Consider the following 19,290-nt stretch of genomic DNA (forward strand, 5'->3'; position numbering starts at 1 on the left):
TTTTAAAGACAGGGTTTTTCTGTATAGCCCTGCCTGTCCTGGAATTCACTCTGTAGACCAGGCTGGCCTCGAACTCAGAAATCCACCTGCCTCTGCCTCCCAAGTGCTGAGACTAAAGGTGTGCGCTGCCGCTGCCACCGCCACCACCACCACCACTGGGCTAGAAAGGAGCTTTTGAGTGACAAGAATTATTCAGAGGTTGCATCTGAAAGCAAAATGAATAAAAATGAAAGCATGTGTGGGAGGGTGGGAGAACTGTACTCCAGGACTAAATAATACCTTCAGGTGAGTTCCTGCGGCCAATGGCAAAAAGAAACCTGTGCACAAAGGAGGTTTTGAGATTTCACATCCGGTTGCTGTCGCACTTTCTTCCCTTCTTTCAAAATGTACACCATTCTTAGCCTTAGCCTGGATTGCTGGGCTGTCTTCAGAACATTGAAGGTTACAGGGGGGCAGCCTAGTTTGCCCTTCCCCATCTTGCCCTCCACTTGGTTAACTAAACTTGACAGAACCACCTGGGGATCCATTGTAAAAATCAAGCCAGACAAAAATCTGGCACTGGAGAACGGTAAGTGGGTTTGAAGTCTCACCCCTAGCTTGTCAAGAAGCTATTTGTAATTAATACCTGCTGGGAGAAGGGAAAGGCGCTGTTTTTTTGGTGGAGTGACCCTGGGCATATCAACTATACTCCATGGCAGGCCTCATGCTCAGGAAAACAAAAAACCCAAACTAAAAGACACATGCTTGAGGGGGGTGAGGAGATAGCCCATGTGGTAAAGTTTGCCTTGTGAGGATCTGAGTTCTCCCTCAGCACCTATGTAGCAAAACAGAGTGTCATGTGCTTGGGAGGTGACCTGAGGCTCCTGTCCTACACATACCGCTTCCCCACACATACACACGTGCAGGTCAGACTGAAGCAATTTATAGACCTAGATAATATGGATCATTCATAGACTCAGATCAGTTTCAGGGCCTAAGGAGTAGTATGGAAAACCTTAGTGCTTGGCCCTCTCCTCTAGATCTTCCACAAGTGACCATGTCCAACCTTTCACCTCCAAACTGGAATTGAAAAGAAAGCAGAGAATGAACTCTGACGTGAAGGAGAAAAAGAACTGTTTGAGCCTTGATTGGGGCTGCCTCTTTTCACTTTTAAGTGTCCTGATAACATTTCTAATAGTAAAACACTATTTTCTTTTGTAGCTTTGCCAATTTGAGAATTTATCCACATGGATTGGTGTTGCTGGACCTTCAGAGTTACGACAGTGATGTGCAAGGCAAACAAGAAACTGACAGCGTTGGTTTTTTACATTTTCTTTCCCTTTTCAAAATGTTGTATATTTTATTTCCCTAAGGTTCTTAAAGTCTCATTATTTTAATGAATGCTCACTTTCAAATTAGCTAACATTCAGACTTGCCTCTCTTTATGTAAATATTTTGACGGAAGAATTAATCCTTAGTTGGTTTGGAAAGGTGACTGTCAGCTTTCCTTTTAATTTCCCAAATAAAAGAAATGGTTTCACTTCCTACTGGAGGGAATGCTGAAACTTTGTGTACAGTTTTGCATCTGCAGTATCCTTTCACTTTCTTCCCAGTTATTTATTCTCTTGCAGATATTCAGATTGTGGTTCGGGCAGCACTATGAGGGAGAGGTAGTTTAGGAATGTGGGATTCAGCTAGGGCAGGAAGTCCCAGTAGGGATGGTGATGGGGCATGGGTGTAGGCTAATATCACACTGTGGTCAGCATAGCCTTCCGCCTCTGCTCTGTAATGTAGTTGTACTGTGCAGTTTTTACTCCAAGCCCACTGATTTCTTCTAATTGTAGCTTTTGAACAAAATAGAAGAAAAAATGAAAGAACTGAGTCAAGACAGTACTGGGCGGGTGAAACGGTAAGTCTACCTACTCACAAATATCTCTTAATATTTGTTAAATTGGTAAAACAATCAGAAAGGCAATGTTGGTCTTAGTGTCTGCAGAAGATATGGCAAAGATCAAAGTCAATGCTGTTCTCTCACCCCACTCCAAACAGGACAAAACATATAAAAACAAACCTGCTGCAGAAGGCTGGCTATAATGAGGCAAAAAGTTGATACTAATTCCAACAAGCTGAGCTATGTAAAACAGAAAACCAGGCACAGACAGACCAGGAGGGTATTCCCCAGGTCACTGATGTCTTGATCAGAATAGAATACCGTATTTCTCTGTCTCACAGCAGATTTCAGAATAGGGAAATCCTTATTGGCAACTGCCCGGTGTTTAAGCACTTAATGACTCACTGCTTTGTTTGATCAGCCCAGAAGAAAGCTCCAGGGCAGATGTAGATAGCTAGCTAATTATTTAGCCTCCTGTAGGTGGTCAGGTAGGGAAGAGCAACGGAAAGACTGAGAGTACTGGAAAAAACCCACGGTTGAAACTTGCCTACATTTGAGGTCTGAGGACACAGGTTTTTAAAAAATCCATGCAGCTTCAAGTTTAGTAGCCCTTGGCTATGCCCACACCTACACTGCTTTCTGGACACTTCTTTTTCCTGCTTGCAATTTTCCTCACGTGAATCCGTCTGAATTGAACAAGTTCCCACTCTGGGAAAATGAATTGGTCCACGCTAAAATGCACTCTGATTTTTATCAACACTGCTTCTTTGTGTGAGTAAATTGAGTGTATTTCTGGGGCTGAGGAACTGGTTCAGTGAGTAAAAACATTTGCTGTCAAGTTGAATACCTGGGGCCCTTGTGGTAGAAGTAGAAAACTAAGTTGTGCAAAAACCAACTTGTTCAGGTTGTCTTTTGACCTGTCCACTCATGTATACATGCACAAATGTTTAGAAGAAGTATGTATTTCTGGGCTTCAGTAAGAATTTTTTGGTTGGTAGAGTTGTTTGCTAGATGAGACTGGTCAAAAGCTTTACACTTTTTATTCCAAAACGTAGACCTTGTTTTTTTGTTTTGTTTTGTTTTTGTTTTTGTTTTTTGAGGCAGGGTTTCTCTCTATAGCTCTGACTGTCCTGGTGTCCTGGAACTCATTCTGTAGACCAGGCTGGCCTGAAACTCAGAAATCTACCTGCGTCTGCCTCCCAAGTGCTGGGATTAAAGGTGCAGTACCATTACTGCCTGGCCTTGGACCTTGTTATATATCTTTATATAAGATAAGGATGGAAAGAATGGGGAAATGGGATTACCTTGTTGTAGATACTTTGTCATTGTCCCGCTCTTCTTCAGAGTTAGATAAGGATCATTATACTGTCTGGGAAATGACACTTTCAGAGATTAAATTAAAAGCAGATAACTTGGGGATATTATCTGAAATGACTATTTTCTTTTGAGTAATGGGTATTTAACATGAAGTTTGACTAAGAAGCCATGATATTTATAGGAAGACTTATTTTGTGTTTTCAAGTGAGAAGGAACAAGGAAATAAACTCATCTAAAGTTTCAGTTTGGGGAAAATTGTCACAATGTGTACAGTGTACTTGAGGCCAAGATCTGGCTCATGGACCTGATTTACTTATGTACAATCCCTGTTTGATTCTGAGCAAGGGAAGGATGGTTTTGTGGGGTTCCATGGGGTCTCCTGGTAGCCCTCTGCAGAGAGTCACACTTGGTGCCGCCTTGAACTCTTTATCAAGCTGATGGCTACCACATTTTGTTAGAGATCTTTGTTTCTTTGCCAGGCTTTAAAAATCTAGAGAAGAGAGCTCTTTAAATAAACCCACACAGTACTGAAACAGTTGAGAGTAGACATTGTTTATACCTGGTTAGAACTGGCTGACTGTCAGTTATGTATTCAGCAGTTGTGGGAACTCGCATGCTTGCAGGTGGGGATGAAGGTCAGAGGGACAACTTTGCAGAGTTAGTCTCTGCTTCCACATTTACATTGCTTCCAGGGATCATACTTTAAGGTATCAGGCATGGCTGAAAGCAGAGTAATATTTTTTATAATATTATTAATGTGAAATGGCTTTCTAAGTGAGATTGGTCAAAGTCACCAAAGTCACTAGGCTTCTTCTACTCTCTTCAGCCCACTTAGGGGTGGAAGAGGCTTCCCCCAGTCTTGTTTATCAGCTGTCTTGGGTTTTTCCTAACCAGGCCATTATCTTACCTCTGGTCTGCCTAACAGTCTGAAAGGTGAAGTGGTCAAGCCTGGAGTTGTTAGGATTAAAGTTTGTGAGAAATTACTTTGTTGGTTCTGGAGCAGTTTACAGATTGGGTTTGTGTGTCTGTACTGTGTGTGTAGGTATATTGTGGGTGTATTTCTGAGAAAGTTTTTTTCACTTGTTAGCAGATTGTGGCTGTACTATTGGAAACAGGTGAGAGGGGACTGGGAAGTGAGCAGAGGTTGTGTGTTCTTGACCCATGCATAGTTGTACATAATACCACTTCATTGTTGGGTGTGCAGTGTGTTCTCATTCACTGTCTTAGGGTTAGATTTACAAAGCCCATTTTTTGGAGTTTTTTTTTTTTTTCCTTGTCATTTAGTGCCCTCTGCTGGTAGGTTCTGGTATATTCACCCTATTAGAAATATTTGATTATTTACCAAAGTATGGAATGAGAACTGTATCATTTTGTCACTTTTCCAGTAATTATTGCTTTAGACAAGAAGCTCCTTAATCCCATTGCCACTAGTAAATAATTGGTCTCTATTTCTGTGGACCATAGAACAGCCCACTTATTTGTGTCAAAGGGACATTTTGGAGAGAGTTCCAGCAGTTACTACTGTAGGTAGTAACATCCACTTCAATCATCAGCAAGGGTAGGAGTTTCCTTGTATTCCCACTGAGATATCTCTCTGGATGCTGTTTGCCAACCTGACCCAAATCAGGAGGATCTCAGCTTAATCTACAGGAAGTGTGACTGCCAGATGCCTCATCTGGACTTTAAAGGGAGAAATGAAATAGAAGAATAACAAGTGAAATGAGGGTTTCAAAATGGCAGGGAAAGAAAAATGTAGTGCTTGAAACTTTATTCAAAAGCATAACAGCTGTGGAGGACATAATCAGGACTATTCAGGGCCATTCAAAATGGATTCTGCACTAGATCATGGAACTTGTACCTGCCCGTGTGGCTTTGCACATCTTTAGTGATATATACAGTGTGATCTACCAGGCTCATTTTCTCCTTCAAGTCTTCATTAGGAAAAATAATTTTAAAACATTCCAGAAAGTTTTTTTTTTCTATTAAGAGAAATGGTTTTGTGCAAGTGTGGTAGCTTTGTAGACTGATTGTAGAGCTTTGGATAGTTTGCATGTTAAAAGAGTTTGTCGAACAAACACATGGGTGCCTCTTTTTTTCTTCTTCTTAATTGTGGGTATGTGCATGTGAGTGTAGGTACTGGACCATGAGTTCCAGAGTTATTTCTCTGGAACTGGAGTAACCAGTAGTAGCAGGCCGCCAGCCAGAAACCAAACTTGAGTCTTCTGAAGGAGCAGTACACTCTCCAAGCACTGAGCTATCTCTTTTGTTCCTCACGGCCTTCTGTGTATCAGATCCTTTTGTAAGGCAGTGTTCTCCAAAGGCTCATTTCTGTGTCTCCCTCTCCAGATTACCACCCATAGTACGAGGAGGGGCCATTGACAGATATTGGCCTACTGCTGATGGGCGCCTGGTTGAGTATGACATAGATGAAGTGGTGTATGATGAAGATTCACCCTATCAGAACATCAAAATTCTACACTCAAAGCAGTTTGGGAATATTCTCATCCTCAGCGGGGATGTTAGTAAGTATTCTGTTCCTACCCTGATTGCCTAACAAGGTGGTGGCCACTGCTTTCCCTACAAATGCCATTGTCATGGATTTGTCTAAGCTTAACTATCAGACAGTGATAACTTCTTTTAAGATTCAATTGTATGAACCTGTGGTTTGTCTGGACTTTTGTTTCAACTTTGTCTTGAAATAGATTTTTATTTGATGGGTAGTTGGATTGTTTTTCAGTAGGAAGTACAGTTGCTTGTTTAAAAAGGCATTTTAGTATGGGAAAATCCCAGCCGAAGTACGCAAACTGTGTACCTGCAGTGAGCCCACAGGTGTTACTCACCATAGACCATTGGTAATACCAGTGAGCGTCCATCTAACCCTACTACATTTTGTTTGTAATGTTATCTTGAAAGCAGCTCCCAGGTGGCATATCTTGTTAAGTTTAAAGGTATCCTTTCTTTTAATTACTCAGAATATCTGCACATTCTCAGGATTGTATTTTTGGTCTAATTAACTTAGTTCTTTTTTTTTTTTTTTTTGGTCCTATGTGTCAGATTCATTAAATTTGTGAAAACTACTCAATCAAAAAAAATTAAAATGTTTTTTTTTTAAATATTTTTAAAAGTTGGAAAATTTTCATTGCAAGCTAGATTCCTTAGAAGGTCAAGTCATTTATATATTTGGGTAGAGTCATCATTTGGGTTTCTTTTTCCTCCCTAGATTTGGCAGAGAGTGACTTGGCATATACCCGGGCCATCATGGGCAATGGTAAAGAAGACTACACTGGCAAAGATGTACTGATTCTGGGAGGCGGCGATGGAGGCATTTTATGTGAAATTGTCAAACTGAAACCAAAGATGGTCACTATGGTAGAGATATCCTTTACTGTATAAGAGAACAACTTCAGTGACTAGAGAGATGGCGCAGAGCACTTGCTGAGGACCTGGTTTGGTTTCAAGTATTTACTTGGTGAGCAACAATTGTCTGTAACTCTCTCTAGTTTCAGTGTACCTACCTGGTGCTTTTAGCTTTCTTTCATGCAGAGGCATGCATGAGGTACACATCCATAACAGCGTGCACGCATACATATGAAATTTTTTAAAAAATGAGAATACACAATAGATAAATAGATAGATGATAGATAAGGTAACTGAATTTCTTTGGTCCTTCCTTTGGCATTTTCAGACTCATAATTTCCACAGACTCAAAGCAGACGTGTTATGTTGATTTCCTCCAACAAACATTTGAATTTACAACTAGCAGCCATGTATGTGTCTGCCAGTCGAGAAGAAGTGATAATAATATGATTGTGGATTACAGAGCATCCGTGCTGGGTGCCCCATCTGCTGCTAAGTAGTTGTCAAACTGGCTTCCCTGAGCCATTTCATGGGGGGAAAAATCTAGTTTAATTTCAACATCCTTAGTGTAAAAATAAAGTCACCGTAACCTCCACTTTTTAACTTTAGGATCCCCAGATGGCTACAGTAAAACCTTTGTTTGTCTGAATCTTTATGTTTTAGAGAAGGTTTGCTCTTTCAGAATTCTTTGGTACACTCAGATTCTCCTTAATCTGTTTCGGACATTGACCAAATGGTAATTGATGGATGTAAGAAATACATGCGGAGAACATGTGGAGATGTCTTAGACAATCTTAAAGGAGACTGCTATCAGGTAATCATGTTTCCTTGGTGGCATACTTTTAAATTGACTGAAAATAGGATTATATAAGTGATCAATTGGACCTGTACCTATTGCTATAATTGGTTAAGAAGACAATCTCTGTGTGAATTCAGTAGCTGTTCATGTTTAGAGTAGATAGTATACACAAACTGAAAGAAGCCACTAGTATAGATTTTATCAGGTTACTTTTCTTTTTTGTTAGTGAGGATTAAGCTTGGCCATTCTATATGCTAGGCACCCACTACCATTGAGTGATCTACATTAATCTTGGTATAAAAGATGTCATGTACTTTTTAAATGATGAGTTGCTACCCCGAATAATGTCTTGAAGTCTTGGTCTTTCAGACAGAATTTAGATTTTTAATTGGTAGATATAGTTGATTAAAATGTTGCAAATAAGCAATTTGTTTCTGTCCTAAACTGTATTGTGCTTGAAAGTTGAGTAGCCACTCCGATGTTTGCAGATGCATATATTTCATTGTCATAGACATGAGAGCTTGTTAGAGCAAGATGCCCAAGCAAATACTTAATTGAACAGATTCTGAAATATTGAATAGATTCAGAAATGTGCATCTCCAGATTTATAAGCAATTTGGATGAGTGCTGTACTTTGGGATGTCAATTATTTAGCACTTCTTTCTTCCCTAACTTATGCGCATTTAAATTAGAGTTTGTTACATGCATGTTAATTTAGAGCAGGAATTCTGTCCGCCTTAAAATGAAGTTGTGATTGTTTTGTGGGCCAAAGGGCAAGAAAAATTAAAATTAGTGTATCCTGTTGCATAGCTTTAAAGGGGAGGATGGAATTGAGCTCTGCAGAACATTGGCTGAACTGTTTGGCACAGAATTCAAAGTTACCATGGCTGACAAAGAACAGGCCAGACCCCCTGCCTGCTTCACTTAATCCCCACCCCAGAACTAGTAATGCTTTTATCTTATCTTGAGAAGAGCTGAACCATTAAAGGAAATGTATTCAAGCCAGGTTGTGGGGTAGAATGGGTGCAGAATCCTGTCTGTCACCCTGGCTTTTGTTGTGTGGATTTCTTGTAAAGATTAATGAGTGACCAGAAGCATAAACCAGGAGCAGCAGGACAGTCTAGATGTTAGTTAATAGGAGTATGGTGGAAATGGGAGATTGACCTGTAGTCTCTTAAAATGGGGTATGTGACCCTTTAGGGCATACATAGGTGAGCCAGGTGTTCAGATGTGGGCAGCAAGGGAACTGGCTGTGTTTCATGGGACTTTTTGGCATGTACTGAAAGGATATGTGAGTAAATAGTGTTAAACCCACCTGGTATGGGAACTTTGAATAAGAAATCACATATTGTTTCTACTCAATGGCTCATGAGGTTGGAAGTGCTTAGTATTTTAGAGCAACCACCAGGGGGAGCCTGGAATTTTTTTTCTTTTTCCTTTCCTTTCCTTTCCTTTCCTTTCCTTTCCTTTTCCTTTTCCTTTTCCTTTTCCTTTTCCTTTTCCTTTTCCTTTTCCTTTCCTTTTCCTTTTCCTTTTCCTTTTCCTTTTCCTTTTCCTTTTCCTTTTCCTTTTCTTTCCTTTGCCCCGCCCCCTTCTTTTTTTGCTGAGAGTTCTGAAGCTCTCAAGCAGGGTGGGAGCCTTGTCTGGGAGAAGACAGACCCACCTTAGCACTGTACCAAAGGCCGGCAAGCCTTTAAAACGTTGCTTTCAGAAAGGCATAGGGTTTTACATCTGGTTAAACAATTACTCACGTTAACTTTTGTTTTATGAAACGAAAAACATTTCTTTTATAATGACAGTAAACTTAATACCGGATTAGTTACTGTGCCAAGAAAACTAAGATGGATTATCTATATGTATGCACACATTTTGTTTATGTACACACATACAAAATTATCAAGTAAAATAAGGTAAATTTAGCAACTTATTTTTAATCTATTATATTCAAATAGGATTTACCTTAAAAAAATAAAGGGGAGAAATCTAAGAAATCTTTTATTATACTATTGAGATGGCTTAGTGGGTAAAGGCCTGATGACCTCGGTTTAATCACTAAGACTCACTGGTGGAGGGAGAGAACCTGCCTGGACAAGTTATCCTCTTTACTTTTACACACACACACACACACACACACACACACACACACTGTAATAAAATAATGACAAAACATGTTTGTTATTTCTTAAATAATAGGAGAAACATAATGTTAGTAAATGACAACAAGTGCAAGAATGTTTATTCAGAATAATAATTTCTATAGAGTTAGGGAGACAGCTCTGTTGGTAACTTGCTTGCAATATAAACTTGAAAAACTGAGTTCAATTCCCCCAATATTTACACAACAATGCTGGGTGTTGAGGATGTTTAGTGGCATGTGATTGTAATCTCTGCTTAATTCAGAGGCAGAGACCAGTCGTCCCTAGGTCACTGCATCCAGTTTTAATGAGTGCTTCAAGCTAGTGAGAGACCCTATCACACCCAGTTTTCAAAACCTCTGGTTGACCACAGTATGCACACATACCCTTGAGTACCCATACTGAAAGACATTATAATAGAGGTAATCCACCAAAATATAATGGAAAGTATCAGAGACTTAATTATAATAGTAAATGATAAAGTGAAAATTAGAGTAAGTTGCAAAAAGTCATTTTCATTGGAAGTAGGAACCAAATTATGAGTGTTGTGTATCTGAGATCATTAATTTTGAAGTTACTAATATAATAAGATAAGAAGATGGAAGTCATAGAAATAATGAAATAATTATGGGGGATAAAAAAGGTTAGAAAAATCCAATAAATTTACCATGACAATCTCTTGGACTTCTGAGAAATTGGTTCAGTGATTAAAGATTAAAGTGATTTAGGAAAGATTAATTTTTCTCTCTCTGCTGAATGCAGAACAGTTTGAAAGGAAATTGGGAGATGTGTGACAGGAAATCTTACTCAAAGTAATCTGCTAAATACTTAAAAATAAACTTAGCAGGAGGTATTATGAGGCTGATGTACACTATGGGAAGATTATACTGAGACATGAAATGACATAAGTAGGTCGAGAGGCATGATATCTTGTACATGGTGATAGCAGAACAGTTTCAGTGGCTTCTCATTTATCCTTCTAATTCTCATCAGAACCCCAAGGGAGTGAGACCAGTTGATGTTTTAAAAGTTGCTTTTATTAAAATGAATGTCTAAAAGTAGCCAAGAGAACCTCAGAGAATAATTGTGGAGAGAGTTTTCCTTTTGATTGCTAATTTGTTACAGGCCCTGTAAGGACACAGACTGTAGACAGATAAGATTGGTGTTTGGGAACTTGAATTTGTAGTAAGTATGTATTCCAACACACTGTTAACATATGACTCAATATACATTTTATTTTACTTGGGTAAGGATTTAGAAAGCAAAACTGTCTTAACTGGGCCATCCACTTGCTTGAGAACTAAATCAGCTAACCTTAGAAACCATTGAAAGGGAAAGTTCAGTAAACTTAAGCTCTAGCTCTAAAAACTAAGATATATGTATAATATATATTATATAATATATTATACATAATATATTTTATATAATATATATTATTATATATAATTACCTTTTAAATTGGGAACTGAGGGGGTTTAATATGAACTATGATTATACTTAGAGGAATATTGAAGAGTAGAACATGGAGTAATTTACTGTTCATGATCAGAATGATGTACATGATTTAAAGTTTAGTAAAGAAATTGTGTTGGTATCAAGTCCTGACCTTAGTTTTGAAACAGTTTTTGTTATTAACAGACAGAAGTGAAGGTCTCTTTGTTCATGGGGCTAGTTCTATGGGTTTAAAACCTAGTTTGCATTTTCCCTTTATAAGTGCTTAATGAGCTGGGCCGTGGTGGCTCACACCTTTAATCCCAGCACTTGAGAGGCAGAGGCAGAGGCAGAGGCAGAGAGGCAGAGGCAGAGAGGCAGGTGGATTTCTGAGTTCAAGGCCAGTCTGGTCTACAGAGTGAGTTCTAGGACAGCCAGGGCTACACAGAGAAACCCTGTCTGGGGTGGGGGTGGTGGTGGTGAAAAAAAGCTTTATAACACTCATTTCCGTTGACTCATGCATCTTATCTTGCTCTCTCTGAAAGGTTCTTATAGAAGACTGTATCCCAGTACTGAAGAGGTACGCCAAAGAAGGGAGAGAGTTTGATTATGTGATTAATGATTTGACAGCTGTCCCTATCTCTACATCTCCAGAAGAAGGTAGATTGTGTTTTATGTTAATACTCTTTGTGTATGTGTGTGTGTGTGTTCATGTGTGTGTATGTTCACATGCATGTGCATATGTAGAGGCCAGTGGTCAACATTGAATGCCATTAAATTACATTTCCTCTTACTTTTTTGAGAAAGGGTTTCCTACTGAGCCTAGAACTTGAATCTGTAGGCATTACTGTCTCTACTTCCCCATGGCTGGGAATGCAGAGAGGCATTACCATGCCCAGCTTATATGCAGGTGCTGGCCATCAAAATTCAGATTCTCATGCTTTCAGGAAAAGCAGTGGCATAGTTTGGGTTTTATTGCTGTGGAGAAACATCATAACCAAGGCAACTTTTATAAAGACAAACATTTAATCGGGGCTGGCTTACATTTTATTGTCATTGTGGGAAGTATGGCAGTGTACAAGCAGAAATGGTGTTGGATGAGCCAAGAGTCTCCAGGAGGGGACTGGATTCCAGACTGGGGAGAGTTTGACTATATATAAGACACCTCAAACCCTGCTTCTACAGTGACACACTTCCTCCAACAAGGCTGCACCTTCTAATAGTGCCTCTCCCTCCTGTGCAAGCATTCACACACAAATGAGTCTATGGGGGGTCATACCTGTTCAAACACCACAGGCACATTCTCCGTCAAGCCATCTCCTCAGCTCCTCTTACTTGGTAAAAATAGTCGAACTAGGATTGATAGAAAGGTAGGAGGATTTTAATGTGGTTTTAACTCCTCTCCTGCTACTACTGTGAAAACACTGTTTATACCTCAAAATGTATAAGTTTGTTCTGGAATGAAATATGAACAGCCATGGCCAGGGAACGTGGATTCAGGTTAGTTGAATACTGTGTTCCAGTGTGGTAACAGTGTCATGGTTTTATAGTTGTAGAACAAAAGAAAGTCACAAATGAAGGATTTTTCACATGCATTGTTGGCCACATTAGGTGGGTTACAGTAAAGCAGGGCGAACTCTGTTGTAGAATTTGGAAACTGTCTGAAGACAGTCTTACTTTTGGCATTGGTTGAAGCTAGATTGTTCCTCACTCAGGCAGCTTTTTTTTTTTTTTTTAAGAATTTGAGTACCACGCCTTTAATCCCAGCACTCTGGGAGGCCGAGGCAGGCGGATTTCTGAGTTTGAGGCCAGCCTGGTCTACAGAGTGAGTTCCAAGACAGCCAGGGCTACACAGAGAAACCCTGTCTCACAAAAACAAAAACAAAAAAGAATTTGAGCTCTGCCTTTGTGAGCAATCTTTGTTGTTTATCTGAGAGTGGTACTGGGGATGGAACCCAGGAACTCCTGTAGATGAACAAGCTCTTCACCACTGAGCTACACCCCCAGATCCCTATGTTAAGTCTTTATTGGTGCTGTGAGAACTGTTCTAAATAGATGTGCACTTGATTTTGACTTTGCTGTTTGTATTGGTGTGTGTACAAACCAGCTGGATGATTGTACAATATTATTCATGAACAAATTTTCAAGCTCATGCTTCTTTAGATATTTTTTGTACTTTATTATTTCTTTCAGTCTCATGTAGTACAGGATGACCTCAAACCTACTATGTAGCCAAAGATGGTCTTTAACTCCTGATCCTTTTCCTCCCTCTCCAAAGTGCCAGGATGATGGGCATATACCAACACAGTGGAATCTCTTCTTCTTTTATTATTATTAGAAAATATTTGATACATGCAAATCATATTTATGAATCTTAATGTTTTCTACATCTAGATTCCACATGGGAGTTCCTCCGACTGATTCTCGACCTGTCAATGAAGGTTCTGAAGCAGGATGGAAAATACTTCACACAGGTAGACCATTCAGTCTCCACCCTCTCTTCCTGGATTGTCAATAAGAATCAATGTTGGTATATTTGACTGCATGTTCTTGAATTTCACATATGGCAAGAGAACAACAATATCAAGACAAGATCATTCTGATTTTGTTGGCCCTGGCTGTAGTATGAGATTGCGCCAGCAGGTGGAGACACAGACTGTGGTTTGTTGTTGGGCTTTGTTTAGTTTGTGTTTTTCCCTCTCTTCCCCTCATTCATTAGGCACGTCCCTAGGGAAAAGCCCATTTAGCAGCACACTCTTAAGAAGCAGCTTTGCCACATCACAGTAATGTGAGCTGCAGACACCACTTAGAAGCAAATTGTTGCTTTATAGTTCTTTTCATCCTTTAGAGTGTAAGTTTGTCTTTGGTAGCTCTATAAAATAGGTAGATACAAAGAATATTGTTTTTATTCCTAAAAAGTGACACAATGCCACTACTTGTTAATCCAGTCTCATTATTTGGTACAAAAAGTACTTAATTAATAACCATGTTCAGCTCTTAACACTCTGGTCTCTGAATTCTTCTGAGTTTTCTTCAGAATATTCCTCAGATTCTCCCCCCCCCTTTAAACTGAAATAGGTTAATTATTTTTGTTATGAACAATCATAAATAGAATTCTGTTTTCTGTCCTGTGTCTATAATCCCCCTAGCCCAAAAGAACTTCATCTTACAACCAATTATGTATTGACTTCTCAGTAATTCATTTCATTAAAATGTGTTTTAATTTTGCTAATAGTATGTGCTACTTTTATTTTAAAGGATTTATTTTTATTTATATGTATGTGTTTCTGTGGGTATGTGCATATGAGTACAGTTACCTGCAGTGACCAGAGGTTTCAGCCAGAGTTAGAGGTGCTTGTGAGACTCCTGAACTGGGTGTTGGGAACTGAGCATCATTCTCCTGGAAGAGCAGCATCTCTATAGCCCTGGTACAATTTGATGTAAATACTTTTTTAGTAAATCATAATTACTCCTTTCCTCCAGCTTCTCTCTCATGTACCCCCCCACTTGCTCTCTCTCAAGTCTCTTGTTCTTTGTTGTTAGATACATACTTATCTATCATACACAGAGATATACATATATATACATACATATACATACAATGTGCTCAGTCTATATGTTACTTGCTGCATATATATGTTTCCAGGGCTGAGCATTTGTTATTGGATAACCAATTGGTGTGCTCTTTCTTATGTAAGACTGTTTCCCACTTTCATTATTTCTTAGTTCTTTGTAGTTCTTTGTTTAGAATTGAAGCCCCATGAGATTCCCCCCTTTACCCTTATCATGTCTATTGTGCCGTCCTCATTCAGGTGTTGTTTCAGCAGCCATATTACTGAGGTATCATGGCTGACACAATGTCACAGCACGTTCTTGTTCGTCTCTTTTTAAAAATATTTTAATTTTAATTTATTTACATTTCAAGTGTTATCCCCTTACCCAGTTTCCCCCTTCCTGGAAACCCCTCTCCAATCCCTCCTCCCCTTGCTTCTATGAGGGTGTTCCTCTACCCACCCACCCACTCCCTCCTCCCTGCCCTCAATTCCCCTATACTGGGGCATCTATCAAACCTTCACAGGACCAAGGACCTCTCCTCCCATTGATGTCTGACAAGGCAATCCTCTGCTATATATGTAGCTGGAGCCATGTGTACTCCTTGGTTGGTGGCTTAGTCCCTCGGAGCTCCTGGGGGGGGAGTGTCTGGTTGGTTGATATTGTTGTTCTTCCTATGGGGTTGCAAACCCTTAAGCTCCTTTCTCTAACTCCTGCAATGGTTGGCTGTGAGCATCCAACTCTATATTTCAGGCTCTCGCAGGGCCTCTCAGGAGACAGCTATATTAGGTTCCTTTCAGCAAGCCTTCCCTAGCATCCACAGTAGTGTCGGGGTTTGGTAACTGCATCTGGAATGAATCCCTAGGTGGGGCAGCCTCTGGGTGGCCTTTCCTTCCATCTGCTCTACACTTTGTCTCCATATTTGCTCCTGTGAGTGTTTTAGGTTTATTTATTTATTATATGTAAGTACACTGTAGCTGTATTCAGACACTCCAGAAGAGGGCATCAAATCTCCCATTATGGATGGTTGTGAGCCACCCTGTAGTTGCTGGGATTTGAACTCTGGACCTTCAGAAGAACAGTCATAACCGCTGAGCCATCTCTCCAGCCGGTTCATCTGTCTGTCTCTTAAAATGTTTCTACACCTTTCATTTTGTGATATTCCCTGAACCTTAGGTTCAGGAGCTGTATTGTAGATGTATCAATTAGGCTAGTGTAAATTTTTAACTTGAATTTAATTTTTTACTTATCTATTAAAACAAAATATGATCAAAGAGTTACCGTTTGATATTTACATTATCGAATGTTTAATCAAATTAAGTACATGTATCCTATGTTCATCAATGTGTTTATGGAGAAAATAGTCAACTTCTTTCTTGTATCATTTTGTGTATACATTTTGAAGTATACACTATATGATTGTTAGCTGTAGTCATCCTGTACTGTGTCATTTCATGGCAGAACTTTTTTCCTTACCCAACTGTTACATAGAACCTATTGATGAACTGCTATTAATGATTATCAGTATAGTTAAATATCTATAACAGGTAGAGGTCTTTTTTTTCCTTGGAGAAAGTGTTTATCTGCACACTCTAGTTTATTCTGGCTATTTCGTGGGATCTGAGAATAATGCTGGAGAGAACTTAGAATACCAAGACACCTAAAGCTCCAGCTTGTCCTGTTTTCCTCCTCCTCCCACTGCCCACAAAGCCTATGCACACGTGGTCGCTTAAAACAGTGTGTCTGCCTGTTTGTTTGTAATTTCTTAATACACAGCCATACCTGTTTTGTGGTCTAGCAGCAGTGAGGATTGCTGAGGAGGCCTCACTGTCTGTGTCTGTGCTGTCTGTCTAAAATGTGACCAGTCTGGCCCTTTACAGATGAAGTCGACGAGTCTCTTGTTTTCCATATGATGTTGATGGTGAAACCTGCTCAGACAAAGCAGTGCAGATTCAGTGACTTGGGCTTTGGGAGCATATTTACTGTAGAACTCCCCTTCAATTTCCATAACTAAAGGAAAGTCGCCTGCAGTTTAATTGAGGAAGCATTTGAGGCTCTACAACCAAATAGAGACTTGCAGTGACTAGCTGAGGGGCATTCTGGCAAAGTTTACTGCAAGTAATCTGGAACCTCACCGTGCTTTATCATGTGCAGCAGAGGGGAGAGAAGTTAGCTAGTCTTCATAGGAAGTATGGTAGGCAAGCAGTCAAACATTTGGGAGGAAGAAGTTGTTGCTAATATTGTATGTGTTGATCAGTCACTAGCACTCAGACCCAGGGGGAGGGTGTTCCTCTGTGAATCTCACCTGGGGAAGGCTTTTTCATTCCCATGGGTGCAAGGCATGCCCATGTCAACAATACTCATTCACCCAGAACTTCACTCATGCAGGGCTTCCTCTGCTCCAATACAGAGACTGAAGAAAGCTGGGCATGGTGACATCTGCCTATAATCCCAGCTATGTGGGAGGCCGAAGCAGGGGCCTTTAAGTATGAATCCTCTCTAAACCAGTCAGTTTAGAGTAGGTGAGAGATGTCATGAGAAAGTGTAGTAGCTTTGTTCTTTGCCTGCTGTGGGGAACTCGTGTTTTAATGTGGGGGAAACTAATAGAAGTGTTCCATTAGAATACAGCATGTGCAAAATACTAAATTATTCAAACTTTGGCAACGTGCTTTTATGAACTGTTTCTTTCTTAATCCCCTAGATCGCAAGTCCAAGGCTGTGGTCTTTGCTAACAATTACTCAGAAGATATCACTGCATACATTGTCTTCTCATTCGCTTTAATGGGAGATAGAAAGTGATACTGTTTTGTAATACCCTTAGGATTTGTCTTGTGTTTGTTGGCTATATGTGTCACACACTGAAATTCACATGGACTAAGGAGTCTTGCAGAAAACCATAGTCACCATCATTCATTCATTCATTCATTCATTCATTCATTTTTATGGTGACTTCCTGCATGCTAGACAAGAGTTCTACGTCTGACCTTTTATATTTTATACCCTTAGACTATGGCTATGTTTTTGTTACTGTCCAGAGACATGCTCAGGTGATAACTCCTGATTCTTGCCTTCCTCTTCTGCCCTTGGTTGGAATGTGTAATAGAAAAATAGAGAAGGGTAATAAATGGATGAGGATGTTATTGGTAATTTGCAAAAACTGAATGTTCCCACCATATGCTGCTTGTGTCCCAGTGGCAAGTTTGTGATATCATTCTTATCACTTTGGGGGCTTGAAGGCAGCCTTGTCATGTCACAGAACTTGGGAGTATGCATATTTCAGAGTAGAAGTTATGTCCTGGGACTTGACTATCTACTTCCTGTTTCTAATACCCTACCTAAAATATACAATGTCTCTTATATACAAAAATGGGCATGTACCCCACATGGAAACTACAGTGAAAAATGGAGCAAACTCTTGACCATTCCCAAAATGCTGAACTATTATTAGTATCTTTCAAACATCCATAATCCACAGTGAAACTTACTGCTTTTTGGAAGTAATCCATTAGTATCATTTGAAAATTTTCCTGTTTTTTTTTCAAATTACATGTGTGTGTGTGTGTGTGTGTGTGTGTGTGTGAGAGAGAGAGAGAGAGAGAGAGAGAGAGAGAGAGAGTGAGTGAGTGAGTGTGGGTGCCTGTGGAGTCCAAAAGAGGATATTGAATTCCCTGGAGCTGGAGTTAGGCATTTGTGAGCTGCCTGACATGAGTGTGAGAAACAGAACTCTGGGGGTCTTCTGTACTCCCTGTGTGTTCTTTTTTTTTAATTAATTAATTTTATGCTTATGAGTATTCTATCCACATGTATGCCCAAATGTCAGAAGAGAGCATCAGACTCACAGAAACAAAACAAAACAAAACAAAACCTTATAAAACAAAACAAAAACTGTAAAACAAAATTGAATGTGTATGTGCATGTGAATGCAAGTAGTATATCCTCCTCTAAGGGCGCTAAGGCCAAATCCCCTGGAGCTGGATTTACTTGTGCTAGAATCTGAACTCAGGTCCTCTGCAAGAGCAGTAAGTGCTCTTAACCACTGAGCCATCTTTCCTGCCCTTTAGTGTCAAGTCTCAAAAAATTTTTGTACATTCTGTAGTTTACACAACTGCGATTTATTTTTACTCTTTAGTTTTTCTTTCTTTTAAGAAAGATTTGTTAGTTTTAAGTATGTGTATATATGTGTGTGTTAGTGTTGGTATGTGTGTTTGGATGCAGGTAACCTGGGAGACCAGTGGTATTGGGTTACCCTGCTGCTGGAGTTAACAGGCAGTTTTCAGTTTCCAACACAGGTGCTGAGAACTAAATGTGGGTCCTCTAGAAGAGCAGTGAGTGTTCTTAATCACTGAGTCATCTCTGCTAGCCCTGTCCCCTACCCCTTTTGGAGATAGTCTCTCTGCAGCATTGGCTGGCCTGAAACTGGCTGTATGGAACAAGCCAGCCTTTAAGTTACAGAGATCCACCTGCCTTTGCTTCCTCAGTGCTTGGATTTAAGGTGTGTGTGTGTCACTACATACACCCATAGGTTTGCATACTTTTGAACCTAATAAGAAAGGCCCAGACAGGGAGCCTTTGTTACTAAAATAATACAAAGTGATGTAAAGTTAAAAATGTTGACAACATAAAAGTCTATGAACTAAAAAAAGCAAGTGTTATTTAAGTTTAATATGAAACAAGGAGAATTTTCTACGACCAAAGCTACTGAATTAATGTGTTATTATTTTTTGCTGTTAGGTTTTGTTTTGGAACTCCCATGTGTCTTTCTAAAAAGAAAAAAATGTGTTCTATTTATGTAGACAGAAAATGAAATTTTATCATGTTCCTTTTTTAGG

At 39.6% G+C, this 19,290-nt stretch overlaps 1 protein-coding gene across 1 annotated transcript in view; it reads left to right on the plus strand.

Moving 5' to 3' along the window:
• The window catches only part of Sms (spermine synthase), a 47,009-nt gene that overhangs the window by 24,379 nt on the left and 3,340 nt on the right, over positions 1 to 19,290 (plus strand). The window contains exons 3-9 of the mRNA XM_052171027.1: positions 1,201 to 1,294; positions 1,824 to 1,888; positions 5,534 to 5,709; positions 6,408 to 6,562; positions 7,269 to 7,358; positions 11,455 to 11,569; positions 13,304 to 13,383. Of these exons, the coding sequence (XP_052026987.1) occupies positions 1,201 to 1,294; positions 1,824 to 1,888; positions 5,534 to 5,709; positions 6,408 to 6,562; positions 7,269 to 7,358; positions 11,455 to 11,569; positions 13,304 to 13,383 (775 nt within the window). The remainder of the gene's footprint in view (positions 1 to 1,200; positions 1,295 to 1,823; positions 1,889 to 5,533; positions 5,710 to 6,407; positions 6,563 to 7,268; positions 7,359 to 11,454; positions 11,570 to 13,303; positions 13,384 to 19,290) is intronic.

This window comes from Apodemus sylvaticus, chromosome X (genome assembly GCF_947179515.1).
Source record: "Apodemus sylvaticus chromosome X, mApoSyl1.1, whole genome shotgun sequence".
NCBI lineage: Eukaryota > Metazoa > Chordata > Mammalia > Rodentia > Muridae > Apodemus > Apodemus sylvaticus.